This window comes from Oncorhynchus clarkii, chromosome 3 (genome assembly GCF_045791955.1).
Source record: "Oncorhynchus clarkii lewisi isolate Uvic-CL-2024 chromosome 3, UVic_Ocla_1.0, whole genome shotgun sequence".
NCBI lineage: Eukaryota > Metazoa > Chordata > Actinopteri > Salmoniformes > Salmonidae > Oncorhynchus > Oncorhynchus clarkii.
The window spans coordinates 78395591-78418477 of record NC_092149.1 but is presented as its reverse complement, the minus strand read 5'-3'; the positions used below and the strand labels follow the sequence as shown (position 1 = coordinate 78418477).

At 46.1% G+C, this 22887-nt stretch overlaps 1 protein-coding gene across 1 annotated transcript in view; it reads right to left on the bottom strand.

Moving 5' to 3' along the window:
• LOC139405084 (teleost multiple tissue opsin 2b) overlaps positions 1 to 22466 on the bottom strand; it is a 48863-nt gene extending 26397 nt beyond the window's left edge. The window contains exon 1 of the mRNA XM_071147560.1: positions 21983 to 22466. Within this exon, the coding sequence (XP_071003661.1) occupies positions 21983 to 22349 (367 nt within the window). The 5' untranslated portion in view covers positions 22350 to 22466. The remainder of the gene's footprint in view (positions 1 to 21982) is intronic.
• Positions 22467 to 22887: the final 421 nt, after the last annotated feature.

Sequence of the window (22887 nt, the reverse complement as noted above, 5' to 3'; positions counted from 1 at the left end):
TCTTCCAGAATGGTCCTGTATTTGGCTCCATCCATCTTCCCATCAATTTTAACCATCTTCCCTGTCCCTGCTGAAGAAAAGTAGGCCCAAACCATGATGCTGCCACCACCATGTTTGACAGTGGGGATGGTGTGTTCAGGCTGATGAGCTGTGTTGCTTTTACGCCAAACATAACGTTTTGCATTGTTGCCAAAAAGTTCAATTTTGGTTTCATCTGACCAGAGCACCTTCTTCCACATGTTTGGTGTGTCTCCCAGGTGGCTTGTGGCAAACTTTAAAACAACACTTTTTATGGATATCTTTAAGAAATGGCTTTCTTCTTGCCACTCTTCCATAAAGGCCAGATTTGTGCAATATACGACTGATTGTTGTCCTATGGACAGAGTCTCCCACCTCAGCTGTAGATCTCTGCAGTTCATCCAGAGTGATCATGGGCCTCTTGGCTGCATCTCTGATCAGTCTTCTCCTTGTATGAGCTGAAAGTTTAGAGGGACGGCCAGGTCTTGGTAGATTTGCAGTGGTCTGATACTCCTTCCATTTCAATATTATCGCTTGCACAGTGCTCCTTGGGATGTTTAAAGCTTGGGAAATCTTTTTGTATCCAAATCCGGCTTTAAACTTCTTCACAACAGTATCTCGGACCTGCCTGGTGTGTTCCTTGTTCTTCATGATGCTCTCTGCGCTTTTAACGGACCTCTGAGACTATCACAGTGCAGGTGCATTTATACGGAGACTTGATTACACACAGGTGGATTGTATTTATCATCATTAGTCATTTAGGTCAACATTGGATCATTCAGAGATCCTCACTGAACTTCTGGAGAGAGTTTGCTGCACTGAAAGTAAAGGGGCTGAATAATTTTGCACGCCCAATTTTTCAGTTTTTGATTTGTTAAAAAAGTTTGAAATATCCAATAAATGTCGTTCCACTTCATGATTGTGTCCCACTTGTTGCTGATTCTTCACAAAAAAATACAGTTTTATATCTTTATGTTTGAAGCCTGAAATGTGGCAAAAGGTCGCAAAGTTCAAGGGGGCCGAATACTTTCGCAAGGCACTGTAATCTCCATAGGAGAGCTCGGTGACTTTCAACGTGGCACCGTCATAAGATGTGACCTTTCCAACAAGTCAGTTCATCAAATTTCAGCCCTGCTAGAGCTGCCCCAGTCAACTGTAATTGCTGTTGTTGTGAAGTGGAAGCGTCTAGGAGCAACAACGGTTCTGCCGTGAAGTGGTAGGCCACACAAGCTCATAGAATGGGACCATGGAGTGCTGAAGCGCGTAGCATGTAAAACTTGTCTGTCCTCGGTTGCAACGCTCACTACCCGGTTCCAAACTGCTTCTGGAAGCAACGTATGGGAGCTTCATGAAATGGGTTTCCAAGGCCGAGCAGCCGCACACAAGCCTAAGATCACACTGCTCAATGCCAAGCGTAGGCTGGAGTTATGTAAAGCTCGCAGCCATTGCACTCTGGGGCAGTGGAAACAAATTTTCTGGAGTGATGAAACACTAATTAGTGCTAAGGTACAGTAATTTATGGTGAGGATCAAGTCTAATCTTAGCTTCATCCAAAACAGAGACAAATGGCTCCTGGTTATGTACACTGGAACTCAGACAGCACTGCAAACCTGGGTTGTCTGCATTAGCTAAAGCCTAGGCATTAGCTTAGGGAGCTAACACAAACCTTCTGCTGTTCTAATTTCATTGTCCTGCTAATTGTGTACTTTCATATCTGCATATTTTCTTCGTAAAAGGAGCTTTGTGGATAATGTTTTTAGTAGCCACTCTTATCCAGTAGTGAGTGTACACATTTTTGTACTGGTCCCCCATCAGAATTGAAACCTTAACCCTGGCATTGCAAGTGCTATGCTCTACCAACTGAGCCACACAGGTACACAGGATAAAGAGTATCATCATTATGAACATTATAATGAGCGGGACAGCAAATTTAATTTGAACTCCTGTCATTGACAGCTACAAATGGGTCCTGCATGAGTACACCAGAACAAGTTGACATGAAGGACATCTATTTAAAGTAGTTGTGTTACGCTTTCTCCCTTTGCCTATTCTCCTACGTCTTCTCCTCCTTCCCTCCCTACCTCCTCTCCTCCCTATTCCCTTCTCCCTTCCCTTCCTTCTCTCCACCTCCCTACTCCCTCCTCCCTTCCCTTCCTCCTCTCCCCCCCCTCCCCTCCCTACCTCATCCCTTCCTCTCCCCCTCCCCTCCCATCCCTACCTCCTACACTCCTCTCCTCCTCCCCTACCTACCTTGTCCCCGCCCTACCACCACTCCTCCACTCCTACCTTACCCCTCACTATCTCCTCCTCCCCTCACTATCTCCTCCTCCCCTCACTATCTCCTCCTCCCCTCACTATCTCCTCCCCGCTTCCCTTCCCTACCTTGTCCCTGCATTACCTCCATTCCGCCAAACTACCTCCCCTCCCTATCTCCTCTCCTCCCCCCTCCCTACCGCCTCTCCTCCTCCCCTCCCGCCTCTCTAACCCCTCACTCCTCCCTACCTCCTCCCCGACCCCTCCCTATCTACTCCTCCCCTCCCACCTCCCTAACCCCTCCCTCCTCCCTACCTCCTCCCCATCTACTCCTCCCCGACCCCTCCCTAACCCCTCCCTATCTACTCCTCCCTACCTCCTCCCCGACCCCTCCCTATCTACTCCTCCCCACCTCCTCCCCGACCCCTCCCTATCTACTCCTCCCCACCTCCTCCTCCCCTCTTTTGCTGATTCCTTTTCTTTTCCCTTTGTCTATTACTTTCTTCCCTCCGTTCCCTCCATTTCCACCACCATTTCTCTTTCTCAGTTCTCCACTCTTTCAACACTGTCAAATACAGTATAAGGCTTCATGAACTCTGGGCACCTACACAAACCCAGTTGATATTATTGATACAGAGCTGCATTTATCATGGGGTCTGTGACTGCTCCCTTCCGTTCTCATCAGCTGTTTCTACATCAACAGGGATAACAACAGTGTGATGGAATCTGTTTAGAGCCACATTCCACACAGCCCTCCAACCATGCATGCTTGTGTAAAAAGAGTCCGGGTCCACTGCTCTGATAGAGTCGTCCAAACCGTGTGAGTCGGAATCTAGAGGCCTTTGCAATGAACACATGCATGCACGCACACGCACACCCAAACACATCAACACACAAGTGCAAGCCCCTCCCACTCACACACACACACTTTTCCTTTACATCAAATTTTTTAAGAGAATGTTTCCCTTCGTCTCTTTTGACATGTGTGATGTTGACATGTCAGTCGTCCTGGGAGGTGTTGGTGTTCGCTCAGTGCTCTGCTGAGAGCTCATTCTCAATCTGAGCACAGACAACCCACATACAACCCACAGAGAACCCCTGGGATGCCTGGTACACATGAAGAGTGATAGCAGCAGTAGTAGTGACTCTACATTCTGATGAGCAGATCAAGCCATGTGTATTCCAGGCAGTTTCTCCTGTTATTTACTCATCTGCTATGTGCTAACAGCCTTAACCGCTAAGCTACCTGCCGTCCACTATATGCTAACAAACCTAACCACTAACAGACTCAACCGCTAAGCTAACTGCCGTCCACTACATGCTAACAGATTTAACCGCTAACAGACTTAACCGCTAGGCTACCTGCCGTCCACTATATGATAAACAGATTTAACCGCTAACAGACTCAACTGCTAGGCTACCTGCCGTCCACTACATGCTAACAGACCTAACCGCTAACAGACTTAACCACTAGGCTACCTGCCACCCACCAAACGCTAACAGACTCAAACGCTAACAGACATAACCGCTAACAGACTTAACCACTAGGCTACCTGCCACCCACCAAATGCTAACAGACATAACCGCTAGGCTACCTGCCACCCACTTTATGTTAACAGACTGCTGTCCTCAGGAAACCTGCCTCTATAGGGGTTGCGTTAAGAAAGCAGCAGCTATGACATTGGTTAGAATGTAAAAGCAGCAAGCTAAGTCTACGATTTGTTTGTACTTCTGTCGATTACCTACATCGACTATTGTTGACAATCCACTGTTTACCTTAACAGTGAACAGCAAAAAACAAGTCACCTGTACAACCAAGAGCCCCAAATCGTCAATCAAAGCTTATTCGTTGCAGTGTTTCGTGCTTCCTTCCCGATTGCAGGACTAAGATAGGGTTTCAGTAAATCAAAGCCTAAAAATAAACATTCCATGGGTGATATAATCATTATGTATTGGAGCTTCTATCGATTGTGTTATGGGGCACGTAAAGTTTACAGACAAAAACAATCTACGTTGGACAACTAAGGTTATTCCAAGGACTCTGCCGGAGAGCTGAAGACAGAGAGTGCGTTTGATGATCTGAACAATGAGCTTAATCTTGGTGAAACTGCCACAGTCAGCCAAAGCCATGGACTGTCCCTCGGTCAGCCAACTCATCAGGGGGAGCTTCCCTTCCAAGACAGGGTCAGTGATGATGATAATGCTAATAATAATAATAATAATGCTGCTAGATGCATCATCATCATCATGCAGGCATGACGGTGGGGCGGCAGTGCCAAGTGGTTAGAGTGTTGGGTCAGTAACCGAAAGGTTGCTTCATCAAATCCCTGAACTGACAAGGTAAAAATCTGTTATTCTGCTCCCGAACAAGGCAGTAAACCTTCCCCAGTAGGCTGTTATTGCAAATAAGAATTTGTTCTTAACTGACTTGTCTAGTTAAATAAAGGTTAAATAAAGGGGGGCATCAAACAGGCATATTCTACGAGTGAGTACAGAGAATGCCCCCCAAAAATGTATCCGCTCAGTCAATTTTATCCTGCCTATCCTGCTCCCTTTTTTTTCTAGCGTTTAGGATGTTCCATCTGATATCCATTTTATTAAGAATAAAGGCTGGTGGTGGTGGAGCAGGAACTGCTGGGCATTCAAAACCTAAATACTGGTTATATTTGATTATAAAGTTAGTGAAACAGTAAATTAATAAAGATAAAAGATACAGGGAAACAGAGAGAATGTGAGTGTCCATAGAGCCCCACTGTACTTGTTCTCAACTGGCCTACCTGGTTAAATAAAGGTGAAATCAAAAAATTTAAAATTAACAGTAGAGGTGTTATAATACCCATAAAACCTAGCAGTCAAACGGGGAAATGGAACTCTATTATAGAGGAGTCATTAGTCTGTGTGTAATACTACATAATACAGAGTACTCCTGTCCAATACTTCAGGAAGCTTTTAAATACTTTTAAATACTTAACAAAACTACATATGAATGTATTATAGTGCTTAATTGTGTCATTCCATGACATAGACTGACCAGGTGAAAGCTAGGATCCCTTATTGATGTCACTTGTTAAATCCACTTCAATCAGTATAGATAAAGGCAATTGAGACATGGACTGTGTATGTGTGCCAATTCAGGGTGAATGGGCAAGACAACATATTTATGTACCTTTAATAACGGGGTATGCTAGTAGTAGGTTCCAGGCACACTGGTTTGTGTCAAGAACTGCAACGCTGCAGGAGTTTTCACGCTCAATAGTTTCCCGTGTGAAACAAGAATTGTCCACCACCCAAAGAACATCCAGCCAACATGACACAACTGTGTGAAGCATTGGAGTCGACATGGGCCAGCATCCTTGTTGCAACTCAATATTAGGAAGGTGTTCCTAATTGTTTGGTATACTCTGTGTATTTTCAAATAACTTCCCTTTTTCTGGCCTAAAAACTGATTTTGACTAACAAATCGATAAAATAAAAATACATGTGGCCCTCTGTTTCTAAATCCCGATGTGGCCCTCGAGCCAAACACTTTGCCCACCCCTGGAACACTGCACCAACTACGCAGCACTCTCGAAGACCAGCAGATCAGTTGTGGTACAACTGAAGCCATAGCATCTCTCCCTAAATAGTAATGATGGGTGACACTACAATTGTGGCCAAAAGTTTTGAGAATGACAGAAATATTAATTTTCTCAAAGTCTGCTGCCTCAGTTTGTAATGATGGCAATTTGCATATACTCTAACATGTTATGAAGAGTGATTAGATGAATTGCAATTAATTGCAAAGTCCCTCTTTGCTATGCAAATTAACTGAATCCCCCAAAAATATTTCCACTGTGTCACGCCCTGGCCTTAGTATTTTGTTTCTTTATTATTGTGGTTAGGCCAGGGTGTGACGTGGGTGATTATGTGTTTGTCTTGTCTATGGGTTTTGGGGTTGTGTTCAGTGTAGTATTCTAGGTAAGTCTATGGTTGCCTAGAGTGGTTCTCAATCAGAGGCAGGTGTTTATCGTTGTCTCTGATTGGGAACCATATTTAGGCAGCCATATTCTTTGGGTATTTCGTGGGTGATTGTTTCCTGTCTCTGTATTTTGCACCAGTTAGGACTGTTTCGGTTTTCTTATTTTGTATATTGTTCACGTTATCATCTTTATTAAAGATGTTCAACCATAACCACGCTGCATTTTGGTCCTCCTCTCCTTCCCAGGAAGAAAAACGTAACACACTGCATTTCAGCCCTGCCATAAAAGGACCAGCTGACATCATCTCAGTGATTCTCTCGTTAACACAGGTCTGAGTGTTGACGAGGACAGGGCTGGAGATCACTCTGTCATGCTGATTGAGTTCGAATAACAGACTGGAAGCTTCAAAAGGAGGGTGGTGCTTGGAATCATTGTTCTTCCTCTGTCAAACATGGTTACCTGCAAGGAAACATGTGCCGTCATCATTGCTTTACACAAAAAGGGCTTCAGAAGCAAGGATATTGCTGCCAGTAAGATTGCACCTAAATCAACCATTTATCAGATCATCAAGAACTTCAAGGCGAGCGGTTCAATTGCTGTGAAGGCTTCAGGGTGCCCAAGAAAGTCCAGCAAGTGCCAGGACCATCTCCTAAAGTTGATTCAGCTGCGGGATCGGGGCACCATCAGTACAGAGCTTGCATCTGCACGCACAGTGAGGGGAAGACTTTTGGAGGATGGTCTGGTGTCAAGAAGGGCAGCAAAGAAGCCACTTCTCTCCAGGAAAAACATCAGGGACAGACTGATATTCTGCAAAAGGTATAGCGATTGGACTGCTGAGGACTGGGGTAAAGTCGTTTTCTCTGATGAATCCCCTTATCGATTGTTTGGGGCATCTGTAAAAAAGCTTGTCCGGAGAAGACAAGGTGAGCGCTACCATCAGTCCTGTGTCATGCCAACAGTAAAGCATCCTGAGACCATTCATGTGTGGGGTTGCTTCTCAGCCAAGGGAGTGGGTTCACTCACAATTTTGACTAAGAACACAGCCATGAATTGTAACGCTCGTCGGAAGAAGTGGACCAAGGTGCAGCGCGGTACGTGTTCAAATTTTTTTATTTAATCCAAACAAAAGAACAACGAACGTCACATTCTGAAGGCGACAGAGCTAACAAAAAAAACAACATCCCACAACCTAAGGTGGCAAAACAGGCTGCCTAAGTATGATTCCCAATCAGAGACAACGATTGACACCTGTCCCTGATTGAGAACCATACCCGGGCCAAAACATAGAAACACAAAACCTAGAAATAAAGAACATAGAATGCCCACCCAAATCACACCCTGACCAAACCAAATAGAAACATAAAAATGCTCTCTAAGGTCAGGGCGTGACATGAATAAAGAATGGTACCAACACATCCTCCGAGAGCAACTTCTCCCAACCATCCAGGACCAGTTTGGTGTCGAACAATGAATTTTCTAGCATGATGGAGCACCTTGCCATAAGGCAAAAGTGATAACTAAGTGGCCCGGGGAACAAAACATCGATATTTTGGGTCCATGGCCAGGAAACTCCCCAGACCTTAATCCCATTGAGAACTTGTGGTCAATCCTCAAGAGGCGGGTGGACAAACAAAACCCCACAAATTCTGACAAACTCCAAGTATTGATTATGCTATAATGGGCTTCAGTCAGGATGTGGTTCAGAAGTTAATTGACAGCATGCCAGGGTGGATTGTAGAGGTCTTGAAAAAGAAGGGTCAACACTGCAAATATTGACTCTTTGCATCAACTTCATGTAATTGTCAATAAAAGCCTTTGACACTTATGAAATGCTTGTAATTATACTTCAGTATTCCATAGTAACATCTGACAAAATTATCTAAAGACACTGAAGCAGCAAACTTTGTGGAAATTAATATTTGTGTCATTCTCAAAACTTTTGGCCACGACTGTACATGTCAACTTTTATTGACGTTTATTTAACTTTGTTTGTGTTTATTTGTCCTTGTTCAATGTTCATTCCTCCTGACTACTTAACTCTGTTTTAAGGAGTGATGTAACAGATGTGACACAGTTTTTTGTTCTCTGAGTTTTTCTCTGCAGAGTTTTACCACATTAAATCCTCCAGCACTGTGGGGTTCTGTTGGGTTACCAGTGGTTCACAGGGTTCTTCATTAACATTCTATGGGCATCTAAGCAGTTATTTAGCCTGCACCTTAAATGTGGTGTGTGTATATATAGCCTGAAATAAACAACCAGGATGTATATCTGCTACTCTTTGATGGGAAGGTCTCTGTCCCACCACCTGGCCATTAAAACCTCTGCCTCCGCCTGGCTCGCTCTGATTACTAAAAATGCACTTTGATGTTGGGCAGGCAATAATGTGATTTGTTTGGCAGTGCCAGGTCTCCCACTATGCAAATTGAATTGAATTCCAGCAAATCAGAATCTGAAAAAAATATGTTTTTCTGCCACAGCTGGATGAAGGAGGTTTAGTGTAAATATCTAAGGCAATAAAATTGATCATCATAGAGATTTATCTGGCCTCCCTTGCAGCTGAGACCTATTCTGCCTATAATCTGGATTTAAAAAACAAAGATTACCCTGCCGCACGTGTCTCTGTGTGTTTTTGTGTGTCTGTGTGTGTCTGTGTGTGCTTGCAAGCATGCATGTGTGTTGTACAAAGGGCATTGTACTAGGCTCTCCCCTCAGTCTTACCCTGTAGAGTGCAGTGTGTAGGAGAGATGAACAATCTAAGGTCTTCATCTTTTGCTGTTCACAGCCTACAGCCATTCATATCCTCTAACCACCCATATCCTCTAACTACCCATCCCCTCTAACCAACATTCTCTTCTAACCACCCTCTACTCTAACCACCCATGTCTCTTTCTGCCAGACATCTCCTCTAACCACCTTTCCCCTCTATCCACCCATTTCCTCTAACAACCCCTATCCCTTTCTGCCACCCATCTCCTAAAACCACCCCTCTCCTCTAACCACCCATCTCCTCTAACCACCCCTCTCCTCTATCCACCAATCTCCTCCAACCACCCATCTCCTCTAACCACCCATCTCCTCTATCCACCCTTCTACAACCCCCCACCTCCTCTATCCAACCATCTCATCTAACCACCCATCTCCTCTATTCACCCTCCCCTCTAAAAACCCATCTAATCCAACCACCCATCTCCTCTAACCACCCATGTCCTCTAACCACCCATGTCTTGCAAACACCCCTCTCCTCCAACCACCCCTCTCCTCCAACCACCCATGTCCTCCAAACTCCCATATACTCCAACCACCCAAATCCTCTAACCACCAATGTTCTCTAACCACCCATGTCCTCCAACAACCCATGTCCACTAACCACCCCTCTCCCTTTCTGCCACCCATCTCCTCTAACCACCCCTCTCCTCTAACCACCCCTCTCCTCTATCCATCCATCTCCTCTATCCATCCATCTCCTCTAACCTCCAATCTACCTTTCTGCCATCCATCTCCTCTTACCACCCCTCTCCTCTATCCACCCCTCTCCTCTATCCACCCCTCTCCTCTATCCACCCCTCTCCTCCAACCACCCATCTCCTCTAACCACCCCTCTCCTCCAACCACCCATGTCCTCCAAACTCACATATACTCCAACCACCCCATTCCTCTAACCACCAATGTTCTCTAACAACCCATCTCCTCCAACCACCCATCTGCCAATCTGCCACCCATCTCCTCTAACCTCCAATCTACCTTTCTGCCATCCATCTCCTCTTACCACCCCTCTCCTGTAACCACCCCTATCCTCTATCCACCGCTCTCCTCTAACCACCCATCTCCTCTATCCACCCTTCTCCAACCTCCCACCTCCTCTATCCAACCATCTCATCTAACCACCCATCTCCTCTATCCACCCATCTCCTCTATCCACCCATCTCCTCCAACCACCCATCACCTCCAACCACCCATCTCCTCCAACCACCAATCTCCTCAAACAACCCATCTCCTCTAACCACCCATCTCCTCTATCCACTCATCTCCTCTATCCACCCATCTCCTCTATCCACCCATCTCCTCCAACCACCCATCTCCTCTATCCACCCATTTCCTCTAACCACCCCTCCCTTTCTGCCACCCATCTCCTCTACCTCCCCTCTCCTCGAACCACCCCTCTGCTCTATCCACCCCTCTCCTCCAACCACCAATCTCCTCAAACAACCCATCTCCTCTAACCACCCATCTCCTCTATCCACCCACCACCACCCATCTCCTCCAACCACCCATCACCTCCAACCACCCATCACCTCAATCCACCCTTCTAACCACCCATCTCCTCTAACCACCCATCTACCTTTCTGTCACCCATCTCCTCTAACCACTCCTCTCCCTGTCTGACACCCATCTCCTCTAACCACACATCTCCTCTATCCAACCCTCTCTTCCAACCACCCATCTCCTCCAACCTACCATCTCCTCTATCCACCCTTCTCCTCTATCCACCCTTCTCCTCAACCACCAATCTCCTCTAACAACCCATCTCCTCTAACCACCCATCTCCTCTAACCACCCATCTCCTCTATCCACCCATTTCCTCTAACCACCCCTCTCCCTTTCTGCCACCCATCTCCTCTTACCTCCCCTCTCCTCGAACCACCCCTGTGCTCTATCCACCCCTCTCCTCCAACCACCAATTTCCTCAAACAACCCATCTCCTCTAACCACCCATCTCCTCTAACCACCCATCTCCTCTATCCACCCATCTCCTCTATCCACCCATCTCCTCTATCCACCCATCTCCTCCAATCACCCATCTCCTCTAACCACCCATCTCCTCTATCCACCCATCTCCTCCAACCACCCATCTCCTCCAACCACCCATCACCTCCAACCACCCATCACCTCAATCCACCCTTCTCCTCCAACCACCCATCTCCTCTAACCCCCCCCCCCCCCGTCTACCTTTCTGTCACCCATCTCCTCTAACCACACATCTCCTCTATCCAACCCTCTCTTCCAACCACCCATCTCCTCCAACCTACCATCTCCTCTATCCACCCTTCTCCTCTATCCACCCTTCTCCTCTATCCACCAATCTCCTCTAACAACCCATCTCCTCTAACGACCCATCTCCTCTATCCACCCATCTCCTCTAACCACCCCTTTTCTCTAACCACCCCTCTCCTCAAACCACCCCTTTCCTCTAACCACCCTTCTCCAACCACCCACCTCCTGTATCCAACCAACTCATAAAACCACCCTTCTCCTCTAAAAAACAATCTAATCCAACCACCCATATCCTCTAACCACCCCTCTCCTCTAACCACCCATCTCCTCTATCCACCCATCTCCTCTACCCCCCCTCTACCTTTCTGTCACCCATCTCCTCTAACCACTCCTCTCCCTGTCTGCCACCCATCTCCTCTAACCACACATGTCCTATATCCAACCCTCTCTATTAACCACCCACGTCATCTATCCAACCCTCTCTTCAAACCATCCATCTCCTCCAACCTCCCATCTCCTCTATCAACCCTACTACTATATCCACCCTTCTCCTCCAACAACCCATCTCCTCCAACCACCAATCTCCTCTAACAACCCATCTCCTCTAACGACCCATCTCCTCTATCCACCCATCTCATTTATCCACCCATCTCCTCTAACCACCCCTCTTTTCCAACCACCCCTCTCCTCTAACCACCCTTTTCCAACCACCCACCTCCTCTATCCAACCATCTCATCTAACCACCCATCTTCTTTATCCACCCTTCTCCTCTAAAAACCCATATAATCCAACAACCCATGTCCTCTAACCACCCATGTCCTCTAACCACTCATGTCTTCCAACCACCCCTCTCCACCAACCTCTCCTCTAACCACCCCTCTCCTCTAACCACCCCTCTCCTCTAAACAACCCTCTCCCCCATCCACCCATGTCCTCTAACCACCCATCACCCCTAACCACCCATCTCCTCTAATAACACATTTCCTCTAACCCCACTCTCCCTTTCTGTCACCCATGTCATCTAGCCACTCCTCTCCCTGTCTGCCACCCATCTCCTCTATCCAACCCTCTCTTCTAACCACCCATCTCCTATAACCTCCCATCTCCTCTAACCACCCTTCTCCTCCAACCACCCATCTCATCTCCTCTAACCACCCCTCTCCCTTTCTGCCACCCATCTCCTCTAACCACTCATCTCTTCTAACATCCCTCTCCTCTAACCATCCATCTCTTTCAACCACCCATCTCTTTCAACCACCCATCTCCTCCAACCACCCATCTCCTCTAACCACCCATCTCATCTAACCAACCCTCTCCTCCATCCATCCGTGTCCTCTAACCACCCATCTCCTCTAACCACCCGTCTCCTCGAACAACCCATCTCCCTTTCTGTCACCCATGTCATCTAACCAATCCTCTCCCTGTCTGCCATCCATCTCCTCTAACCACCAGTCTCCTCTAACCACCCATCTCCTCTATCCACCCATCTCCTCTATCAACCCTTCTCCTCTAACCACTCATCTCTTCTAACATCCCTCTCCTCTAACCATCCATCTCTTCCAACCAACCATCTCTTCCAACCAACCATGTCCTCCAACCACCCATCTCCTCCAACCACCCATCTCCTCTATGCACCCCTCTCCCTTGCTGCCACCCATCTCCTCTAACCACCCATCTCCTCTAACCACCCATATTCTCTTACCACCCATCTCCTCCAACCACCCATTTCCTCTAACCACCCCTTTCCTCTAACCACCCTTCTCCAACCACCCACCTCCTCTATCCAACCATCTCATTTAACCACACATCTCCTCTATCCACCCTTCTGCACTAAAAACCCATATAATCCAACAACAAATCTCTTCTAACCACCCATGTCCTCTAACCACTCATGTCTTCCAACCACCCCTCTCCCCCAAAGACCCCTTTTCCCCCAACCACCCCTCTACTCTAACAACCCTCTCCTCCATCCACCCGTGTCCTCTAACCACCCATCACCTCTAACCACCCATCTCCTCTAACCACCCATCTCCTCTAACCACCCATCTCCTCTAATAACACATTTCCTCTAATCTCCCTCTCCCTTTCTGTCACCCATGTCATCTAACCACTCCTCTCCCTGTCTGCCACCCATCTCCTCTAACCACCTATCTCCTCTATCCAACCCTCTCTTCTAACCACCCAACTCCTCTATCCAAACCTCTCTTCGAACCACCTATCTCCTATAACATCCCATCTCCTCTATCAACCCTTGTCCTCTAACCACCCTTCTCCTCCAACCACCCCTCTCCTTTAACCACCCATCTCCTCCAACCACCCATGTCCTCTAACCATCCATCTCATCTCCTCTAACCGCCCCTCTCCCTTTCTGCCACCCATCTCCTCTAACATCCCTCTCCATTAACCACCCATCTCCTCCAACCACCCATCTCCTCCAACCACCCATCTCCTCTATCCACCCCTCTCCCTTTCTGCCACCATCTCCTCTAACCACCCATCTCCTCCTTACCACCCATCTCCTCTAACCACCCATCTCCTCCTTACCACCCATCTCCTCCAACCACCCATCTCCTCTTACCACCCATCACCTCTAACAATCCATCTCCTCTAACCACCCATGTCCTCTAACCACCCATGTCCTCTAACCACCCATGTCCTCTAACCACCCATGTCATCTAACCACCCATGTCATCTAACCACCCATGTCCTCTTACCACCCATGTCCTCCAACCACCCATCTCATCTCCTCTAACCGCCCCTCTCCCTTTCTGCCACCCATCTCCTCTAACATCCCTCTCCATTAACCACCCATCTCCTCCAACCACCCATCTCCTCTATCCACCCCTCTCCCTTTCTGCCACCATCTCCTCTAACCACCCATCTCTTCTTACCACCCATCTCCTCCAACCACCCACCTCCTCTTACCACCCACCTCCTCTTACCACCCATCTCCTCTAACCACCCATGTCCTCCAACCACCCATGTCCTCTTACCACCCATCTCCTCTAATCACCCATGTCCTCCAACCACCCTTCTCCTCCAACCACCCATCTCCTCTAACCGCCCCTCTCCCTTTCTGCCACCCATCTCCTCTAACATCCCTCTCCTCTAACCATCCATCTCTTCTAACCACCCCTCTCCTTTAACCACCCATCTCCTCCAACCACCCATCTCTTCTATCCACCCCTCTCCCTTTCTGCCACCCATCTCCTCTAACCACCCATCTCCTCTAACCACCCATCTCCTCTTACCACCCATCTCCTCTAACCACCCACCTCCTCCAACCACCCATCTCCTCTCCTCTTTCACAGATATGTCAGTGAGAGACCGTCAAACCCACACAGACATGTCAGTGAGAGACCGTCAAACCCACACAGACATGTCAGTGAGAGACCGTCAAACCCACACAGACATGTGTCTTTACACTTGTGTGTATAAGGTAGTTGTTGTGAAATTGTTAGATTACTTGTTAGATATTACTGCATGGTCGGAACTAGAAGCACAAGCATTTCGCAACACTCGCATTAACATCTGCTAACAATGTGTATGTGATCAATAAAATTTGATTTGATTTGACATGTTAGTGAGAGACCTTCAAACACAGACCGACATGTTAGTAAGAGACCGTCAAACATAGACAGACATGTTAATGACAGACCGTCAAACACAGGCAAACATGTTAATAACAGACTGTCAAACCCAGACATGTCAGTGAGAGACAGTCAAACCCAGACAGACATATCAGTGAGAGACAGTCAAACCCAGACAGACATATCAGTGAGAGACAGTCAAACCCAGACATGTCAGTGAGAGACAGTCAAACCCAAACAGACATGTCAGTGAGAGACAGTCAAACCCAGACAGACATGTCAGTGAGAGACAGTCAAACACATGTTTGTGAGAGTAGAAATCAAAGAAGCAGCCAGACCCAAAGACATGTTCTCTGAGTTCAGAGAAAGTCCAATCCGGTCACAGTGGAAGTGAGAATAATGAGAAAGGAGGATATAACCGAGAATATCTTCAAATATTCCTTCTTAAAGCCTTGGGGTTGGCCTTATGGAAAGAATGAGATATTCCCTGCTTGTCTGAGTTAGATAGCGGAGTGGAAACGAATAGGGAAGGACATTTTTTATTCACTTCAAACCTTTCCTCTGTCTTCATGAAGACATCCACCTGCTGTTGCTATTTCAGGGATGTACAAAGGCCAAAGGTATGTGGACACCTGCTCGTCGAACCTCTCATTCCAAAATCATGAGCATTAATATGGTGCTGGTCCCCCTGTTGCTGCTTTAACAGCCTCCAATCCTCTGGGAAGGCTCTCTACTAGATGTTGGAACATTGCTTAGGGGACTTGCTTCCATTCAGCCACAAGAGCATTAGTGAGGTTAGGCACTGATGTTGGGCGATTAGGCCTGTCTCGCAGTCGGCGTTCCAATTCATCCCAAAGATCTTAGATGGGGTTGAGGGCAGGGCTCTGTGCAAGCCAGTCAAGTTCTTCCACATCGATCTCGACAAACTATTTCTGTATGGACCTCGCTTTGTGCACAGGGGCATTGTCATTCCTAAACATGAAAGGGCCTTCCGCAAACTGTTGCCACAATGTTGGAAGCATTGTCTAGAATGTCACTGTAAGCTCTAATGTTACGATTTACCTTCACTGGAACTAAGGGGCCTAGCCCGAACCATGAAAAACAACCATTATTACTCCTCCTGTGTGTGTGTGTGTAGTTGAGATGCGAATCAATTTCACTGAAGGACAGAAAATTCACTGGTACACTGCCTTTGTCACGTATAATCCCTCTCCGGCCTCTAGGTCATCAGGCTGCTGATTATCCTGCACACCTGTCACCATCGTCTCACGCACCTGCGCCTCATGACACTCACCTGGACTCCTTCACCTCCTTGATTATCTTCCCTATATCTGTCACTCCCCTTGGTTCTTTCCTCAGGTGTTATTGACTCTGTTTTCATGTCGGTGCATTGTTTGTTTCGTGTCCATTGTTTCTTTTATTTAATAAAACACACTCCCTGAACTTGCTTCCTGACTCTCAGCGCACTCGTTATAGCTTTGAATGATTTTAAAATACACACAACCTTAAAAGATTTTCCAATCTCACTTATGTAGTTCTCTCTTCACTTTTGTGTTAAAAAAAATATCTGACACATATTTAGTGACTGTAGATCAAGAATTCAAGTCCACAGAAACATGAAAATCTGAGGCAGCGGGAAGCTCTATACACTGGCCTGAGATGAGCTGAGCAAGAAGAAAATACATCTTTATAATAATGTTAACTGCCTCCTAGAATGAATCCTACTATGCCGGCTCTGACACTCGTCAGATGTGGCAGGGCGTAAAAACGATTAGGTACTACAAAGGGAAGCCCAGCCATGAGCTGCCCAGTCACTCGCGCCTACGGGATGTGCAAAATGCCTTTTATGCTCTCTTTGAGGCAAGGAACACTGACACATGTATGAGAGTACCAGCTGTTCTGGATAACTGTGTGATCACGCTCTACGTAGCCAATGTGAGCAAGACCTTTAAACAGGTCAACATTCACAAAAAATATGCGGGGCCAGATGGGTTACCAGGACGTGTACTCAAAGCATGCGCAGACCAACTGACATTTTCAATCTCTCCCTGACTGAGTCTGTAATACCTACATGTTTCAAACAGACCACCATAGTCCCTGTGCCCAAGACAGAAAAGGTAGCCTGCCTAAATGATTACCGCCCGTAGCACTCACGTCGGTAGCCATGAAGTGCTTTGAAAGGCTGGTCATGGCTCACATCAACATCATCATGCCAGAAACCCTAGACCCACTCCAATTCGCATACCGCCCCAACAGATCCACAGATGACGCAATTTCAACTGCACTCCACACTGCCCTTTCCCACCTGTAAAAAATAACACCTATGTGAGAATGCTGTTCATTGACTACAGCTCAGCGTTCAACACCATAGTGCCCAAAAATCTCATCACTAAGCTAAAGACCATGGGACTAAACACCTCCCTCTGCAACTGGATCCTGGACTTCCTGATGGGCCACCCCCAGGTGGTAATTGTAGGCAACAACACATCTGCCACGCTGATCCTCAACACTGGGGCAATCAGGGGTGCCTGCTTAGTGTTTGGTGTTTGGCCTTGAAGTCGTGGGTGACCAGGGAGCACAGGAGGGGTGCCAGGTCAACAACCTCTCTCTTAATGTGAGAAAGACAAAGGAGCTGATTGTGGAATATAGGAAAAGGAGGGCCTCATTAACATCTACGGGACTGATGTGGAGCGGGTCAAGAGTGTCCACATCACCAACAAACTACGGTCCAAACACATCAAGAGAGTTGTGAAGAGGGCACGACAATACCTTTTCCCCCTCAGGAGACTGAAAAGATTTGGCATGGGTCCCCAGATCCTCAAAAGGTTCTGCAGCTGCACCATCGAGAACATCCTGACGGGTTGCATTACCACCTGGTATGGCGCTACAGAAAGTAGTACGTACGGCCCAGTACATCACTGGGGCCAAGATTCCTGACATCCAGGACCTATATACTAGGCGGTGTCAGAGGAAGGCCCAAAGAATTGTCAGACTCCAGTCACCCAAGTCATAGACTGTTTTCTCTGCTACCGTACGGTAAGCGGTACCGGAGTGCCAAGTCTAGGACCAAAAGGCTCCTTAACAGCTTCTACCCCCAAGCCATAAGACTGCTGAACAACTAAACTAACCAAATGGTGACCCGGACTATTTACATTGACCCCCCCTTTGGTTTTACACTGCTGCTACTCGCTGTTTATTATCTATGCATGGTCACTTTACAAATGACCTTGATTAACCTGTATCCCTGCATATTGACTCGGTACCGGTACCCCCTGTATATTGTTATGTACAGTTCTTGTGTTGCCTTTTGACTGATTCGATTTTTAAAACGTTTGTTTATTTAGTAAATTTTTTCTTAACGCTACTTCTTGAACTGCACTGTTGGTTGAGGGCGCATGTCACAAATACATTTTGATTTGATAACTCTATTTAATATGACAGGAATGCATCTTTACTCTAGTGAGAATTTCCTTTTCCAAGTACTTCTCCTACTCCAATACTGTGCATTCAAATTGCTACATTCTACGCTATGCTCCAGAACATAATTTTTTCCCAATCTCTCATTCAGACTTCTTCACTTCACTCTGCCACCTCCTACCAAGGATCTCTGCACTCTGTTTGAGACAGAAGGACCCTTTCCACTGGGCACAGGCGTCAATTCAATGTAAATTCCACATTAGTTCAACATCATTTCATTGAAATGACGTGGAAATAACATTGATTCAACCAGTGTGTGCCCAGTGGTTTGGCTTCCCCAGAAACCCTCCTCAGAGTAACGGATGTCGTTACAAATAGCTATTCCTTTGATTAGCCTGTTTGCTAATTCGGATGACCCAAAGCAAATGGTTTTACTTCAAAGCCTAGGTGGAGTTGAACACATCACACGGAAGAGAGGATGGGTTTTTCTGCATAACATTACCAAAATAAATGAAATCAAAGAGTCAGTAGTCCACTTGAAAAGCATGACCATGTGGAGTTTCTTTCTTCAAGCCACACTCCTCAATCCCTTTTCCCACCCACAGTGAGCCCATAGCATTTGTGTATATAAACGGACCATGGCCATGTTACTGCCAATCTCAGTTCAGGAAATGGCCGGGACGGTTATCACAGAATTCAGATAACTCGTTGTGACATTTGCCAAATCTCAGCCAGAACCACGTGTCTTGTTATAGCAAGGGAGTCATCTCAGACATCCCAGTCCTATAGCAACAGCACTAGGTCTGGGAATAATTTCAGATTTTCTTGGCCACTTCAAAAGGGGAGAAAATACATCTGTCTAAAGAGACTTAAGAGTCTGCAGACTGCAGCCCACATGGCTAAAAGCTCCTCAGCAGGAAATATAATGTCTTTTGTTGGAGCTCTAACCTCAGTCCACATGGCACTTTTGTGTTGTTGTGATCCCTGGGAGAATAAGGACAGCAACCTCTGCTCTGCTGACTATTAAATTAAATGTTTACTTAATATATAAATATCAATCCGAACAATATAAATTATTGGATAAATTATTGGACTATATAAAAATTCACGCATATATATATATTTATACTACCGGTCAAAAGTTTTCGCCCCAGTCTGAGGTCCTGAGCGCTCTGGAACAGGTTTTCATCAAGGATCTCTCTGTACTTTGCGCTGTTCATCTTTGCCTCGATCCTGACTAGTCTCCCAGTCCCTGCCGCTGTAAAACATCCCCACAGCATGGTGCTGCCACCACCATTTTTCACCGTAGGGATGGTGCCAGGTTTCCTCGAGACGTGACTCTTGGCATTCAGGCCAAAGACTTCAATCTTGGTTTCATCAGACCGGAGAATCTTGTTTCTCATGGTCTGAGAGTCTTTAGGTGCCTTTTGGCAAACTCCAAGCGGGCTATCATGTGCCTTTTACTGAGGAGTGGCTTCCGTCTGGCCACTCTATCATAAAGGCCTGATTGGTGGAATGCTGCATAGATGGTTGTCCTTCTGGAAGGTTCTCCCATCTCCACAGAGGATCTCTAGAGCTCTGTCAGAGTGATCATCGGGTTCTTGGTCACCTCCTTGACCAAGACCCTTCTCCCCCGATTGCTCAGTTTGGCTGGGTGGCCAACTCTAGGAAGAGTCTTGGTGGTTACAAACTTCTTCAATTTAAGAACGATGGAGGCCACTGTGTTCTTGGGGATCTTCAATGCTGCAAATATTTTTTCGTACACTTCCCCAGATCTGTGCTTCAACACCATCCTGTCTCAGAGTTCTACGGACAATTCCTTTGACCTCATGGCTCGGTTTTTGCTCTGACATGCACTGTCAACTGTGGGACCTTATATAGAAAGGTGTGTGCCTTTCCAAATCATGTCCAATCAACAGAATTTACCACAGGTGGACTCCAAGTTGTAGACACATCTCAAGGATAATCAATGGAAACAGGATGCACCTGAGATAAAGTCTCATAACAAAGGGTCTGAATACTTCTGTAAATAAGGTATTTCAGTTGTTGTTTTTTATACATTTGCAAACATTTCTAAAAACCTGTTTTCGCTTTGTCATTATATGGTGTTGTGTGTAAATTGCTCAGGACATTTTTTTTTATTTAAACCATTTTAGAATAAGGCTGTAAAGTAACAAGATGTTGAAAAAAGTCACGAGGTCTGAGTACCTTCCAAAGGCACTGCAAATATACTGTATATAATCCAATAATTATTTGGATTTATATATAATCCAAACATTTATCCATATAATGTATAATGTATCTAACCGTTACTGTATATATACTATATATAAATCCAATAAATAATCATTATTATGCCTTAGTGTATGTAGCCTTTGCCTTCTATGTTTTATTACACAATGCATTGTGTGCTTATAGTACAGTGTGTTGATGATATTGTATGCTTGATGTAGACTATGCCTTCTTCACTACTCCGTGCATTGTAACCTATGCTCTGCTTTAGCGCATTTCAAAAACCACTAGCCGACACCCCGTCTCACCGTCAGAATTTAGTCAGCTGAGTGGGTAGGCTATTACGCACATTGCGCATCTGGACATCAACACAGAGACAAACTCGAAATGCTCCATTGACATTATTGTGACAAGTTGGGGACCCATTTAGAAAACAACTTTTAGCTATTCATTTTTGTGAAAATAACTAATTTGAAGACATTTAGAATAATATTCCAAAAAACTGGGGAGGCAGGTAGCCTAGTGGTTAGAGGCAGGTAGGCTAGTGTTTAGAGGCAGGTAGCCTAGTGGTTAAAGGCAGGTAGCCTAGTGGTTAAAGGCAGGTAGCCTAGTGGTTAGAGGCAGGTAGCCTAGTGGTTAGAGGCAGGTAGCCTAGTGGTTAGAGGCAGGTAGCCTAGTGGTTAGAGGCAGGTAGCCTAGTGGTTAGAGCGTTGGATTAGTATCTCGAAAGATTCCAAGATCGAATCCCCGAGCTGAAAAGGTAAAAATCTGTCATTCTGCCCCTGAACGAGGCAGTTAACCTAGGCTGTCATAGAAAATAAGAATTTGTTCTTAACTGACTTGCCTAGTTAATCAAATAAAACTTGATTTGAGTATAAGAAGCTGCTACCCAGTGATTTAGTTGCCAGAGCGGTTGAAATTCTTGCAGTAAGACCAGATAAAACGAACCTACATGAATAGGGCATGCTAAACCATCTGAAGGTTTTAGTTCAGGCTAAACATTTAATAAGGACTATGAAATTACTTTTTAAAGATGATAAAAGTTTAAAGTTCCATTAACTGAGTAAATATACAGCAGCCCTACTACACTGTAAAAAATATTTGTTGAGTCAACTTTTAAAAGTTTGTTACCCTGCTGCCTTAAAAGTTTAAGTTAAATAATATCTGAATGTCATGTTGCGTTAACTTCATCTAAAGTATGTTCAACCTAGTATAGTAAGTGAAACTGACAAATGTGTTTTAAATGACATGTTGAGTGAATTTCATACTTTTAGTCAAAAGTAACATTCTTGTAAAATGATTCACCATGAGCAAGCACAATTGGGACTAAACCTCATCTGGAGTTTGAAATCAGAACCTTTCTTGGTGAAAGCCACTGGAAAATCCTGCTATGCCACCAGGTCTGTGGCCAAGGAATAAATTGTTAACAGATTTACTGCCAATATATATGAATCAATTTGCTCTAATTTCTCACTAACAGCCTTTATTAGGCTGTAGAGCCGCATCTCGGGTCGACTCACCGAAGCAGGAGTTGATGAAGCCATACCACAAGCAGCCGTGGCGGCCCAGGAGCCACTTTCCCTTGATACTGGAGGTGAAGCTGAGCGTGGTGCCGAACGTGCACACCAGCATGTCGCTCACGCTGATGTTGAGTAGGAGCATGTTGACCGGAGTACGCAGAGTTTTAAACTTGCAGAAGAGAAGCAGTACGACGAAGTTGTTGAGGAAGCCGAATGTCATGATCAAGCCCAGGAACACAGAGAGCACGATGAAGCCAGTCCTGGACAGAGTCTCTTTCGGCGCGTCGCGCCACTCCCGGTCCAGGAAACTGAACGGGTCGTCGCTCACGTTGTAGGTGTAGTTGAGGCCAGCCAGGTCAGAAAACATCCTGGATGATGTTCACGAACGCTCATATTACTCAGGCTGGGAGACGTTTGGCTGAGTTGGGGCATGCAGTGCGCGCGGAGCTCATACCATCATTACCTGGCCATGTGTCTCTCTATCTCTCGCCCCCATGTCAGCCCTTCACATAATGTCCAGACCTCCGTTTAATAGACTAGTCTACAGCTTGTCGCGTTAATCCACGCCGTTAATCACGGTGAAATATTACTCTTTCCATCAGTACAGTTTTGTTACGTCAAAAACACATCCACTAGACTACTGCGCGGCGGTAGTTTTCTCTAGCTTTGAGTTTCACTGGGGGAAAAAATGTGTTTTTCAAATAACGTTCTTACAAGTGCAAGCTAACAGCATACTTGTGGTGATACTGTGTCCCATCAAGTCTACTGAAGATTGGAGGAGGTGATATCTCAACTGCGTGGCGATGGTGCAAATCAATCCCGGGGTGTGCAGCGAGGCTCGTCCCGGGTGTCCATCGCCGTTACGCGCGGGCTTCACCGTTCATTCACAAATCTCGAATGTCACA